Source organism: Cavia porcellus, unplaced genomic scaffold (genome assembly GCF_034190915.1).
Source record: "Cavia porcellus strain 051 isolate PalLab524CR breed Dunkin Hartley unplaced genomic scaffold, mCavPor4.1 scaffold_4, whole genome shotgun sequence".
Classification (NCBI taxonomy): domain Eukaryota; kingdom Metazoa; phylum Chordata; class Mammalia; order Rodentia; family Caviidae; genus Cavia; species Cavia porcellus.
In genome coordinates this window covers 7,643,821-7,658,908 of record NW_026947487.1, presented here as the reverse complement: position 1 = coordinate 7,658,908, position 15,088 = coordinate 7,643,821, and the positions used below count along the sequence as shown (strand labels likewise).

General features: G+C 39.9%; 1 protein-coding gene across 1 annotated transcript in view; it reads left to right on the top strand.

The window, feature by feature from the left end:
- Window positions 1-2,564: 2,564 nt before the first annotated feature.
- The window catches only part of LOC100729205 (solute carrier organic anion transporter family member 4C1-like), a 43,015-nt gene continuing 30,491 nt past the window's right edge, over window positions 2,565-15,088 (top strand). The window contains exon 1 of the mRNA XM_063246762.1: window positions 2,565-3,201. Within this exon, the coding sequence (XP_063102832.1) occupies window positions 2,904-3,201 (298 nt within the window). The 5' untranslated portion in view covers window positions 2,565-2,903. The remainder of the gene's footprint in view (window positions 3,202-15,088) is intronic.

Genomic DNA, 15,088 nt, shown 5'->3' with positions numbered 1-15,088 from the left:
CCCTCCCTTCTCACTCCATCTGTGGCACAATGTCCTGGCCTGAATGCCAACTGTCTCCGAAACACCGCCCCAGACTCCCAGAAGTGAGCTTCACCAATCTCCTAGGTGTTGTGCAAGCCAATCAAGCTGACAATCAAGACTAACCAACTGAAGACTTTTCCAGGCACCAAAATCAGATCTTGGAAAGGAAAGAAATATGTTCTAGAAGAAATGCCCTTAGTGCTAATTTACAATAGGATACTTTCTTCTAGTTTAAAACATCTCATTATATATATATATATATATCCAATGATTTCTTTGCTATTATGTATTGATATTTGTAAAATACATTATGATACTTAATAAATAATATTGAGCTCAATTTAAAAGGCTTTAACTGACAAGATATTTTCATAATTTTTAAAATTAATCTCAACATTTGCATTTGCCTGTATTTGTACCCTTGCATTTACCCTGTTCCTTCTAATTGTAATAGTCTATAAACATTATACTGTTACAGTTCTAAAGGATGCCTGTAACATACAGCCTGTAACAGGAAGAGAATAAAGCAAACAGAAGAGAATATGATGAAGTTTTCAAAATAAACATATCAGTACCTTCTCAACTAGTAGATCCACTGACAAGGAATGTCAACATACAGTCCTAAGATTGAGCAGGGCATGGAGTTAGAGTGAGGGGATTAGTGGCATAATCTTGTTGCTTTCTGTCATTAAACTATTTTGTTTTGCTTTATCCACTTCCTGGTAGGGAAGCTCTGTTGGAGAGAATGATATCCATGGGAAGGTTTAGTGTGAAAACTGGATGTTGTTTTCTCCTCTATTCTTTACCCTTAAAAATAAAGCAAATGAAATCCACTGAAAAAATTGCAGTTTATCAAATATCTTCTAAAATTTGAGTTGGTGTATTTTGACAATATGCATTCCAGACAGATTTAACACAGATTGGTTGCATAATTAGCTTAAAATATGATGATTTTCCAGAGTCATTGGAGACTAAATTGATCCATTTTTAAAATCTGTGTTGTAAACCTGAGTCTCCTTCTGTGATCATTGCAGCTTAAAGAATGCAAGGTAACTGGAAAGTGCTGTTGGTAACACATTCAGTAAGAGCAGGATGTTTTGATGATGAAGCAACAGCACTCTTGCTAGTCTTTCAACAGAATCCTACCGTCTAACATTGTTAAGAATCAAAATTATTCCTTAGTATGGATTTAAGCTACTCTGGTTTTGAGATTGTATTTGGAATGCATTAATTCAGAGCTGCAAAATAGTCTTAAAACATGACTGTATGTTAATCATCTTATCAGAGCAAACCTTCCTGGTTAAGTAAATTACCTCATTTTGTGGAGATAAAATGATGTTATCTATTTACACTTTTAGATATTTACTTTGAGCCCATTTCCATCTAAAGAAGGTCCAGAGAGTTTACATACTGTGCTTAGTCTGTACACCTTCAAAATCGAGGTACTGAGAAAAGCAAAGCATGTACGTTTTAAAATTTATAAATTCAGAGAAATGTGTTTTGATCTTTCAGAATGACTATGCAATAATTCTAACCACAAGAGATGGGCCTATAAATTAAAAGACAGAAAGTGCAAAGTCCAAACTGGGATAACTGAATTCAAATCCCTAACAAGTGGCAGGCCATTCATTAACTATATGACTTTAGGAGAGCTACTTTAGGAGAAACCATAATCGCTGGATTATGGTTTCTTCAATGTTTACCATATTGGTAATACTAACTATGCTCAAGGAAGGATTAATAATGGGATACCCAGCCAATATTTGAAATATTAGTTCCTTTTTGTACTCCTTCCCCCTGTTTGGGCTAGCCTAGACCTGTTTTTATCCTGTGAGGGAACAGGAAACAGAATGTCTATTCAAAACAAAACAAAACAAACATGTATATGTCTCAACCCAATAAAGACAGCATACGTAACGATACAAAAATTTCACAAAATAATATTTAGTATACTATGTACCAGGCACTTTGAATTATTATTTGCAGTCTCCTATTGAAATGTTAGCACCACGAAGGCAGGAGTGTTAACTAATGGTGTTCAGCACCCATACAATAAAGTTTTTGATGCTAGTTGAAAAAAATGAATGCATTGTAAGTATCATATGATGGCCTTAGGATCCTCAAAGCGTTTTGTGTATTTAACCCACAAGTAGAAATTATTTTCATGATTATCATTGTCGTTGATCTTAAATGTGCAGTATGTGTCCACAGAGAGTCATTTTTAAAATTTTACTTTCTTTTCCTTCAGTATGGGGGAAGTAAAATCAAAAAACGATGGTCGTTGTTTTGTGGTTAAAGGTGTGGTAACATGGGAGGGAGGAGATTTCCGGTTCCAGTGAGGATGATAGGTAAAATCTTAAAACGATGTTCATGAAACCCAAAACATTACCACGGCTGCTTGATTCTTGGAGTCCAGGAGGCTTGATGTGGTAGGAAAAAAACCGCATTTTCTTTATTTTCTTGAAAGGTCTCCTGACGCAATCGTGTTTACAGCTGTCCTATCAGAACCCGGGAGAACTTTTGCCCACAGATTCGCAGTCTCTGTTTGCTGCAGTCTGCGGGCTAGCTGAGGAGCGCAGCGAGCTGCGCTGGGGCCAGCAGGGCGCGGCTTTCGCCCCTCACCTGGCCACAGCCGGGTCTCACGCCCGCGCTGCGCACTCCGCCGCGCGCCGCCAGGCCGGGCGACAGGTGGGGCGGCACGGCGCGCTCCTGCAGCCCCAGGAGGAAGCGCCGGACACGCGGCGCGACGCCTTGAGGAGGAGAGCGAGGAGGCGGGCCCGGCTCCCGCGCGGGGGCGCTGTCACCTGTCCGGGGGAGGAGCCACCAAGCCGCTGGTTGGGCGCCACTCGCAGGCTTCGGAGTCGGGAGCTCGGTTCCCTACCATGAAGGGCGCCAGAGGCATCGATAACCCGGCTTTCGTCCCCTCCAGCCCAGACACCCCGCGCCGCTCGTCCGCCTCACCCTCCCAGGTCGAGGTCTCCCACGCCCCGACCGAAGACGCACAGCCCCCGAAGCCGCCGGAGCCGCCGCTGCTGCCGCCCGCTGAGCCCGAGTCCCTCGCTCTGTCTCAGTTCAAGGAGGGGTCTTTCGGGTGGGGGCGCTTCACCCCGCGTAGCCTGAGGCGCTGCAACACGCCCGCCGGCTTCCTGCTGCACTACTGCGTCCTGGCCGTCACGCAAGGTACCGTCCCGTGCGCCCCGCGCCCCGCGCCCCCTGGGCTGCGGCTTTTGAAACTTACGGGCGGAGCGTTCACTCTTTGTCATCCGCGGTGCCTCACTAACATGCGGCGTTCTGCAGGGAAGGTTACGAGAACCTTCCCTCAGAAGCAGCGTGTCCCCGCTCCGCGGTCTGCTTTATGCGAGCATCCCTTGTGTGGTGTCTTTTGTCGAAGTGGTTTTGTATGTTTTTCCAGCAGAAGGCTGGAGGTGTTTTGCGTGTAAGGATGAGGTGCTTTGAGACGGGGAGTACAAAGACTTTGCGCTCGGTAAGGCGTGCGCACCGGCCGGGCAGCCCCGGCTTCGGGCCTTGCCGGGCGCAACCTCTATCAAGCCCTGGAGTCTCCGGAGTTATCTGGGAGCTGCTGCCGTCAGGCCCGCGGTTCGGTTCTCCGGGGAGTCGCGTCCAAGTTTAAACCCTTAGGAGCTGGCGGAGAGACCGGCTCCCTCTAAAGCGGGCACAGAGCGGGCAGCACAGAGCTGCTGGCGCTGCCGGTGCTATGAGGGGTGAAGGAAATGGGAAGGAACACTCAGGTGAGGGAGCTTGGGGGCCGAAGGACACGGGGAAGGGCTCCGAAGGACGTGCTGGGGCTGAGTTTGCATTTGTATGTAGACGTTTTTTTGGCTCATTTGAGTCCTGGTCTCAGAATATTTTGCCTAGCGCAGTCAGGGACTGACTGGAAGAAATGCACCCCAACGAGTATTTTGGGAGGAGGGAGTTAGAAATTGCTCTTGGCTAAGTTAATAGGAAACTAAATCAAAGTGTGTACTTCCCGTTCTTATTTTCATTCCCCTCTCCAAGGAACTCCTGTCCCTGGTTAAACGCTAATTATTTGTTGAAAGTGAGTCTCCTTCTGCTTTTCCACTGAAAATTTGTGCCTGAGTTATTTCCACTTCCTCATTTTCCTACCATTATTCATAACTTGACCCTAGAGGTCCAAAATCAGTGATTTTGAAACATCTCAGTGCCAAGGGGTTGCACAGCTCAAAAAGTTGAACAGAAATAAAACTGTTGTTGTCTCATTTTTTACCTAAATTTTCTTTGGAGCAGCTGGGCGTGGTGGTGCTGGCCTGTAGTGCCCAGAGGCCAAGGCAACAGGATTACAAGTTTGAGCCCAGCCCGGGAAGCTTAGCAATCTTAGTGAGACCCAAACTGAAAATAAAACTTCCAAAGGGCTGGGGATATGATTCAATGTGAAGGCCCTGGGCCATAAAATCACCAGTACCATACAAGAAAATAAAACTCTGAACATTTAATATTAAGACTATATTGTTTTATATTTACCATAAGGTATTGTTTAAAATTGTCACCCAGTAAAGTTGGCACTCTTGAAAAGTGTGTCAGGGTTAGCTTGGAACTGCATCTACCCAGAGGCGATTCAAAAAGCACAGTCTGGGGTGAAAGAGAATTAACGCATGTTCCAGTTTTAAGTTCCAGTAACTGAAGACATTATTTCAGGGTATCTCAAATATGACTCTCAGGAAGACTCTTTCCATCATATATTAATAGAGACTTAATTAGGGAGCAAAACAAAACTAGACTGATTTTACTATTTCTAAAAAAAAAAATAGGGTTTACCTTAGTGCTTAATTTCCTAATGTGCTTCCTATTTTCATGCTTTAACAATAGAAGTAGTGTGCAGTATTTCATGGAATTGTTTTTACAAGCAGTGTTCTTAGAATTTGTATAGCTTAGGATTCATTAAAGGATTCATTGGACTTACAGTGCTATCCTTCCAGAGGTATTTGAACTTTTATTTTCAAAGAGAATTTTCACCAGAAAGGCAGTGATTTTTAGTGACTAGTTATTAATCAGTGTGATATAGGTTTTGGGAAGTTGAGTTTTGGATGAGGAAATTTTCATAGTTCCTGATAAGTATTTCCTTAGAAAAGTGTTATTCATAGTTACTGTGAATGCTTCATTTTAAATTCTAAGAATTGTTGACTAGCTTATGATTCTGTAACATTGGCATTAAAAGCCAATATTATGTTAGGACTTTTGAAAGTTGCTCTGTCAATTTTCTTGAAGTGTCTTAAGTACTTCCTTTCTTTATCAGTATGTGTGTGTAGTACGTAATGTTTAGGTTCCTGATGGGGAAGTTGGTACATGGATGGGTAACTCAATCCATTTCTTCATCGCCTTTCCCTTTTTAGTTATAGTCTTGATAAATCAACATTTAAAGGCATTGTAACATATATACTCTAGTCATTATTAGTGAAAACAACTTAGTTGCTCTTAAAAGGTATAACTAGTAAAATTTAATTGCAGTCCTATTATTTTCAATTTGCAGCAAAGTTTAAATGCCTTTACATTTTACTCTGTATCTGGACAGGACAGTTTTGAGTCAATCAAAATTAAATTTTCAGTCTTATCTTCTAGTCATTTATTATAAGTGTATGAGGTATTAATGTTTTACTTTGCGTATGATTTAGAATACTGGTAGTCAAAATAGGAGTCTTAGCTTGTGTTTAGTTTTTTCCAGCATTTGTTGTTGTTGGTTTTCTTGAACCTGGCCATTCTTTCAGGAGTGAGATGGTATCTCAGTGTGGTTTTAATTTGCATTTCTCTAATGACCAATGATGATCATTTTTTCATGTATTTATTTGCCATTTGCATTTCTTCATCTGAGAATTGCGTATTCATCTCAGATGCCCGTTTTTGGATTGGATCTTTGAATTTTGGAGGTCTGAGTTTTTTTAATTCTTTATATGTTTTAGACAAGAGTCCCTTGTCTGAGAGAGAGTTCACTAAAATCTTTTCCCAGTTTGTGGGTTTTCTTTTCACTATGCTGGAGATTTCTTTTGACATGCAGAAACTTTTTAATAAGAAGTGGTCCCAGTTATTGATTCTGGGAAGTATTTCCTGTGCGGTTTGAGTCCTGTTCATGAATTCTTTACCTACTCCTATGTCTCCAAGGTTTCTACCTAATTTGTCTTCCAATAGATTTAGTGTTTCTGTTTTAATATTCAGATCTTTGACCCATTTAGATTTTAATTTAGTACATGGTGGTAGACATGGGTCTAGCTTTAGTTTTCGGCAAATGGAGAGCCAGTTTTTCCAGCACCATTTATTAAAGAGACTGTCGTTCTTCCAGTGAACCTGCTTGGCTCCTTTATCAAAGATAAGGTGGTTGAGTGTGTTTGTAGTTGTGGTTGTATCTTCTAATCTATTCCATTGATCTTCGGTTCTGTTTTGATTCCAATACCATGTTGATTTTACTACTGTTGCTTTGTAGTATAACTTCAAGTCAGGGATTGTGATGCCTCCTGCCTTGCCTTTGCTGCTTAGAATTGCCTTTGCTATTCTAGGTCTCTTCTGGTTCCAGATGAAATTTAGGAGTGATTTCTCTAGATCTATAAGGTATGTTGATTGTATTTTTATTGGGATTGCATTGAATCTGTATAAGAGTTTTGGGAGAATGGCCATTTTCACAATGTTTGTTCTTCCTATCCATGAGCAAGGGATGTCTGTCCATTTTCTGAGATTATCTTCAATTTGTTTTTTCAGTGTATTATAATTTTCACTGTATAAGTCTTTCACTTCTTTTGTAAGAATAGTTCCTAAATATTTCATTTTTTTTTGCTTGCTAATGTGAAGAGTGTAGTTTCTCGTATTTCCCTCTCTGTGATTTTGTTGTTCATGTATAGGAATGCTATTGATTTCTGAGTATTGATTTTGTATCCAGCCACATTAGTGAATTTATTTATTGTATCTAAGAGTCTTTCAATGGAGTTTAGGGGGTCTTCTATGTAGAGTATCATGTCATCTGCAAACAATGATAATTTAACTTCTTCTTTTCCTATCTTTACCCCTTTTATTTCTCTCTCTTGCCTAATTGCTTAGGCTAGTACTTCCAGTACTGTATTAAATTGGAGTGGTGATAAAGGACATCCTTGTCTTGTGCCTGATTTTAAATAAAGGCTTTCAATTTTTGGCCATTTAGTGTGATGCTGGCTGTTGGTTTGTCATAAATGGCCTTTATTATATTGAGGTAAAGACCATCTATTCCAATTTTTTGTAAAGTTCTTATCGTGAATAAGTGTTGGACCTTATCAAAGGCTTTTTCTGCATCTATATTAATGATCATGTGATTCTTACTTTTGGCTTTAGTGATATGGTGGATTACATTTATTGATTTACGTATGTTGAACCATCCTTGCATTCCTGGGATGAATCCCACTTGGTCATGGTGTACAATCTTCTTGATGATTTGCTGCATCCTATTTGCCAATATTTTATTGAGGATTTTTGCGTCTGTGTTCATTAGGGAGATCAGTCTATAGTTCTCTTTTTTAGTTGGGTCTTTCTCAGGTTTTGGTACTAGGGTAATATTTGCTTCCAGGAATGACTTAGGAAGGATTGCTTCCCTTTCATTTTCATTGAAGAGTTTGAGGAGTGTCGGCATTAGGTCTTCTTTGTATTTCTTGTAGAATTCTGCAGTGAATCCATCTGGGCCTGGGCTCTTCTTTGTAGGTAAGGACTTAATTACATTTTCAATTTCATTAACAGAGATTGGGTTATTCAACAGTTTTGCATTCTCTTGATCTAGCTTTGGTACTTCATATGTTTCTAAGAATCTGTCTATTTCTTCTGTGTTATCAAACTTTTGAGAGTAGAGGTTTTCGAAATAGGTGTTGATGATCTTCTGTATTTCTATTGGGTCTGTAGTGATTTCTCCTTTTTCATTTCTTATTGCATGAATTTGAGCTTTTTCTTCCTTTTTTAAAATAAGGCTGGCTAGGGGCTTATCAATTTTATTTAGTCTTTCAAAGAACCAACTCTTTATTTCGTTGATTCTTTGGATTGTTTTCTTAGTCTCTATTGCATTGATTTCTGCTCTGATTTTTATAATTTCCTCTCTTCTTTTGGTTTTGGGCTTGACTTGCTCTTCTTTTTCTAGCTGTTTGAGGTGTAGCATCAAGTTATTTATTTGTATTTGTTCTGTTTTCCTGATATGGGAACTGAGAGCAATAAATTTTCCTCTGAGGACGGCTTTCATTGCATCCCACAAATTCCAGTAAGTTATATCTTGCATTTTCATTTTCTTTTAGGTATTGTTTAATTTCCCCTGTGACCCACTGATTACTTAAGAGTGTGTTATTCAGTTTCCATATGTTTGCGGGGTTTTTGCAGTATCTTTTATCATTAATTTCTAATTTCAGAGCGCTATGATCCGATAACATGCAAGCGATGATTTCAACTCTTTTGCATTTGCTTAAATATGTTCTGTGAGCTAATATATGGTCTGTTTTAGAGAAGGATCCATGTACTGCTGAGAAGAATGTGTATTCTGATGTTGATGGGGGGAACATTCTGTATATGTCTATCAAATCCATTTGTTCGCAGGTGTGATTGAGTTCTTTTATTTCTTTGCTCATTTTCTGTCTGGTTGATATGTCCCTTGTTGTCAATGGCGTATTAAGGTCTCCTGTTACAGATAATTTGAGTTTTCATTTCTATTAATAATTGTTTTATATAACTGGGTGCTCTGGAATTTGGTGCATATATATTTAAGATAGTTATCTCTTCCTCTTGGAGTTTTTCCCCTTACGAGTATGTAGTGACCTTCTTTGTCCTTTATGGTCATTGTTGGTTTAAAGCTCACGTTGTCTGCAAACAGAATGGCTACTCCTGCCTTTTTTTGGATTCCTGCTGCATGAAGTATTGTTTTCCATCCTTTGACTTTCAGTCTGTGAGTATCCTTCTGGGTTAGATGGGTTTCCTGTAAACAGCATATGGTTGGATTTTGTTTCTTGATCCATTCTGCTAGTCTGTTTCTTTTGATTGGTGCATTGAGACCATTTACATTAATGGTTATTACTGTTAAATGCTGGTTTATGGTTGACATGTTATCTCTCTGCTGTTGCATCTTTATCTTTCTGTTCTGTTCAATTATCTGCTTTGCTTAGTGGTTTTTTCCTTTGTGTATCTAAACTGTCTTTCAACATTTTTTGCATGGTTGGTTTGGTGTTCATGAAGTTCTTCAGCTGTTCCAGATGAATTTTAGGATTGTTTTCTCTAATTCTATGGCTGTTGTTTTCAATGTAGAAGTCTTTTATATCCTTTGATAGGTTGATTCCTAGGTATTTCAATTTTTTGTTTGCTATTGTGAAAGGTATATTTTCTCTAATTTCTCTCAATGAGTTTGTTATTCATGTACAAGAATGCTGTTGATTTATGGGTGTTGATTTTGTATCCAACTATATTACTGAATTTGCTTATAAATCTAATAGTCTTTTGGTGGAATGTTTGGGTGAATTTCTTTAGGTGCTGTTTATCATCTAAATATCTTATTTCTTTATCCATTTTGAAAGATAGTTTTGTAGACTATATTAGGCCAGGTTGAAAGTTTTCTTTCAGGGGTTTTAATACTTCACTCCAGGCTCTTCTTGCCATTCAAATTTGTGTGAATAAATCTGTTATAATTCTAATGAGTTAAACTTATTTGTGATTTGTTGCTTTTCTGTTTTTCCTTTTTTTGGTTTTCTTTCTTTGTTTTTCTTTTCTTTTTTTGGTTGCTTCTCTTTAAGAGATTTTTAGATGCTCTCCTTGTGTTGGATTTCTGGGATTCTTTTTTTTGTCTTTTTTGAGAAAGTGTTTCCCTATGCAGTGTAGTCTGGCCTTGAACTCACTGTGTAGCCCAGGTTGGTCTTGAATTACAGTGATCCTCCTGCTTTAGCCTCCGGGTACTGAGATTATAAGACTTCTGGGGATATTGACTGATCTGTCATGTAGAAATTTTTTGTTCATGCTACTTGGAGTTCTGGATATCTCACTTACTTGTGTGCTAAGTTCTTTTCCCATACTTGGAAAATTCTCTGTTTTTATTTCGATAAATAGGTTTTTATGCCATTTATGCTGTCTAATTTTTCACCAATTCCAGTTAATACTAGATTGTTCTTGTTTGTGTCATGTAGCAGCTGTTTGGTCCATATCTGCTTTCTCTTGTCTTTAAGGACTCTCTTGAGTATATGGTCACTTGCATCAGCCTTATACTACAGTATAGTTCTGACACTGCCCTCACATTGGTCAGTTCTGCTGCTCACACTGTCAGTAGAATTTTTTATAATCTGGTTTTGTCTTTGTTACTTGGTTGTTTTTTGAGGCAGAGTCTCAATTCGTAGTTCAGATTGGTCTTAACCTCATTGTGTAACCTCGCTGCAATCCTCCACCTCAGCCCCCTGATGCACAGGTGTGTATCAGCATGCCTGGATTTTTTGGTGCCAGTTTAAGGACTCTGAACTACTCAGTCATGTTTGGTACTTTTTAGGTGGCTAGCTTTCTATTAGTGTGTTCTGTAAGGTCACTGGTGGTTATCTTGTTTATTAAATCAGTTGTCTGTTATATCATCTTTGAGCTTAGCAAGTACCTTATTGATCTATTTGTGTGCCTTTCACTCTTTTATCTTATGTATCTTAGCTGTTTGACTTTTGATTTTGTACATGTGAACATCACATAGATCTGCTTAGGGGTGCTGGTAGTTTTTGGAGGCATTTTTTTTCTCATTTTGTGTTTCTGAGAGAGTGTGTGTGTATGCACGTGTGTGTATGCACTGAGCATTGAGGGTTGGTTATAGTGGAAAGGCTGTTGGTAATGTGATGATCTCTTTAGCTAGTGCCTGTTTTTCAGTGATACAATCCTGAGAGTGGCTAGTAGTGGGCCTTTGAAAATGTCCCAATATCTTGCCTCTGTTACTTTGGAGTGGAGAGATGCTATGTAGTCTCAGCACTCAGTTCTGCTGGGATGGACCATTGTATGTGGATGGTACAAAGAGAAAACAGAATTTTTATTTTTTTTATTTTTTGGTCTTTTTGAGACAGGGTCTCGCTGTGCAGTTCAGGCAGGCCTTGAGCTCACTTTGTAGCCTAGGCTGGTCTCGAACTCGCAAGGATCCTCCTGCCTCAGCCTCCCTGAGTGCTGGGATTACAGGCATGAGCCACCACGCCTGGCTTGAGAAACCAGAATTGACATACAGTAAAAAACCAGTTAATATCACAACTCGGCCACCTGGAAATGACATCAATATCAGCAATAGTAAAACAAAGTCAAAGACAAACTGAACAACAATACACCATATACTGATTGTTACTGTCCTCCTAGCCTGTTTTAAAACTCTTTATTGTTATTTTTACTTTTTTTCTCTTTTAAATAAAAAAAGACAAACTATGTATTGGCATAGCATAAGAGCCAATAAGCTGGGTATAGTGACACATGCCCATAATCCCAAAACTTGTGAGTTTGGGAGGGTCGCCATGGGTTTAAGGCCAGCTTGGGGTACATAGTGAGTTTAAAAGCCAGCATGAACTACATAGTGAGCCCCTTTCCTAAAATGAATAGGAGATTTATAATTATAATATAGATGCAAAGATAAACTGAACAGGGACGTACATTAAATATCTACTAACTGCAGCAATTATACAACCAATAATAATAGGATTCAACATTAAGAGCAGAAATTTAACTAAATATATAAAGATTAATAAACCATAATAGTATTCCTAAAATGTAGCTATAAACTGTTAGTTTCTGTTTCATGTTTTAGCTCTGTTTTTGGTGACTCTGTGTGTTGGATTATCATACCTTCCTGCTAAATTAACTATTGTTGGTATATCCACTGTGTCTGGTAAATTTCTTTACTCTAAAGTCAGTTTCATATTCATGATTGCTGCTGACACCACGTGGGAAAGCCTCGATGGAGTATGCCAGAATGTCACTTTGTTAGGTTCTTTTTACAACACCATAGAAGCAGGGAGGGAGAAAGGTGTCACTGTTGCAGGAAGGTGGAAATCTAGGCTAGCAACACAGGCTTCACTGGTGAGGCAGTAAATACTTTTGGTTTGCAGGCCATTGAATGTCTGCTTGACTCTGTTGTTACAGTGTGAAAGCAGGCATAGCAACACTAAACAAATGAGAGCAGTTGTGTTGCAATAAATTTTTACTTAAAAAAGCAGTGAGTGGGTGGGAATAGGCCCGTGATCTTGCTTTGCATTCTGACGTCTAAGTGACTGCTGCTTTTGGAGCTGTGCAGTGATGCATTCTTATATGGGGACACAAGTCTGATGGTCTCAAGGGGCTGAGTATCCACATCTGGAAACAGTTTTTGTTATGACGGTGGAGTGTAGGATAGTTCCAGCATCTACTGGGTAGCGTTGAGGGACACCTATAAACCCCAGTCGGTGTAGGAGGGTCCTTTGCAACCGACACGATGCAAAGATTGGGAGTCTGCCCTAAAAATACTGTGATCAGTCTTTTGTCACCCTCAAGAACACCATACTGGGTTTTACACAGATGGTACTAAACTTGGGCCCCGTCACAGTATCCACCAACCTCTTGCACATTAAGAATGAGGCACAATGTGTAATGTTTTTGGAGCAATCTTTTACCTCATTTACATACTTCAATCCATTAATGCATGAGGCTGCCACATTTCAGTGAAAAGAGACAAAATAAAGTTCTGAAAGAGGTATGGCAGTGTTTGTGGAAGGCAGAGTGTGTAGGAAAGCAGTGGTCTCAAGATGGGAAATCATCGTGAAGGAAGACCCTATGTTTTTATAGTAACACTTTGTAACTCTTCACATGACAAGCAGCTCTTGAGTTATTCCCATAGATTGGTTGGTTAAGCATAGGTATGATTACAAGTATGAGACTTGAATTTCATGTGAGTATTTTTTTTTATCTGTTGTGACTGATTAGAAAATTTACAGGAGTAGCGTTCATTGGTGGGTGAAATAGCACGTACTGCTACAGAATGTATGATTAACTGGTGAATTGCATCCTACTGTACTGTTCTATCAGTTGAAAGTCCCTTGCACCCCCTCCTTTGAAGGTGGAGGGTCCCTTGCACCCCCTCCTTTGAAGGTGTCATGATAGGGAGAAGTTGGCTTGGCCTTACTAGCTTTACCTGGGGCACTCATTGTGAGAACCTCACAAAAACTTTTCTGTAACTGGCTAGTGGAGGAGGATGTATATGCTGGTTTACAGAGCTTACGAGGTATGCAGCATCCACTACAGGTGGGTGTCTCTGAATGACAGTTCCAGTGAGTCATATTCCCTGGGAGCAATGTTAAGTAGGAACCTGTAATCCCAGCACTGTGGGAGGCTAAGGCGGGAGGATCACCTCAAATTCAAGACTAGTGTGCACTACACAGTGAGTTCCAGACCAACCTTAATTATGTAGCAAGACTGTGTCTCAGAAAAACAAAATTAGAAACAAACAACCCAAAAAACAGAAACCCAGTTTTGACAGCAGAGAAGTTGTTCTGGGCACAGATCTCTATTGATTATTCATAAACAACACCACTAGATCAGATAGGCAGAAGCCTGAAAGAAACCAAAATGAAAGATACTCAAAAGTATAAGATCATCCCACTCAGGGGTGTGCCCTGTGCTTCTTGGAATGGCCCAGGATATAAAGATAATTCTTTATTTCGCAGTGATTACTTGAAAGCATCTGTTATGGAAGAGACTCTCAAAGAGCAAGACTCAGTAGTCCACACAGTGAATGTCCAACTGTGTTTTCCCCCAAATGCTGTGGTAGTTTTAGGATTGTTCCAAGTAAAAATAACCATCATGATGTTAAAGGAGCTGAGAATGAGTTAAAAATTATGAATTTTGCCTCAGGAAGGCTCCACTGCAGATCGGTTGCCTGATTTACTACCCATGAGGCTGATGCTGAGTTCTGTGATAACATCGCCCAGGGCAAACAGCATTGCCCAGGTCAGGTGACAGATGCCTATTCTGGTTGCAATTTGTCTTTTTGAGATAAATTCATATTCTGGGTCGGAATTTGCTGTTACTACCTGTGATACATATAGCAATACCCAACGTTGTGTGACTTCTATAATGCCATACCCATTCTCATTATGTCATGTGCTGTATCACTTCTGAGCAAGAAACCCATCAGAAGCACAGGTTAAAGACTGAAATCCATGTGCCTCAACACCGGGGAGCTGCTGGCTCCACACAATGGTGTCTGTCGAGGTATAACTTGCAGAATGGTTTGCTTTCCTCCTCAACGTGTGCATGCATTGAAGTGGAAGCCACTGTGGTATTAGATCTTCTGCAACCACAATGCACAGGGTGGATTGATGTGTCTCAATGCTTCACTTGATCTCCTTCCTGGAACTTCTGCTTCCTGTCTTGGCCTTATTGAATCTTAGCCTCCAAGGGGGTAAATTTTTCCATCATGGAGTACAAGTATTATTGCCTTAAATTCAAAAGACTATTCCCTAATTGTGTTTTGTTCTACATAATAAAGAAGGTCTCCTCGCAGGCAGAGCCAATAGGCTGGATAATAGATACCAAGGGAAAATTGAGTTGTTTCCTTATAGTTGCAAGCAACAATAGATTTTGAAAGAGAAGTTGTACTTGGATGCGTCTTACCACCTCATAACCAATAGCATACCATAACCCAATAAAGAGAGAACAGCTGGAGACGTTTAAAAGAATCTGTAGAATCGCAGTCCAGCTGAGAAGTAGGCAGGAGTACAGAGAACATAAACTGGATGATAAAATAGGACGCATATCACTCAGGCCTCTGACCAGCTACAGAGGAAGAGCTGTAGAGCTTGATTTGATGTTGCTCTAATGTCCTCATTTTCTCTGCCCCCTCATATTAAGGCAGCTAGTGGTGGCCAACATTTCAGCATCAGATGTTTCCCACAGTGTGTCAGGTGGGAGAATGATTTGAGTTGACATCTTCCCCATGACATGGGTTTTGTGAGAATTCATTATATTGAGTTATTCTTGCCATAACTGCCACTAAAACGAGGCTGAGGGGTTCCAGAGAGAGAGAGAGAGAGAGAACAGAAACAGAGAGAGAGACAGAGACAGAGAGAGAGAGAGACTTTGA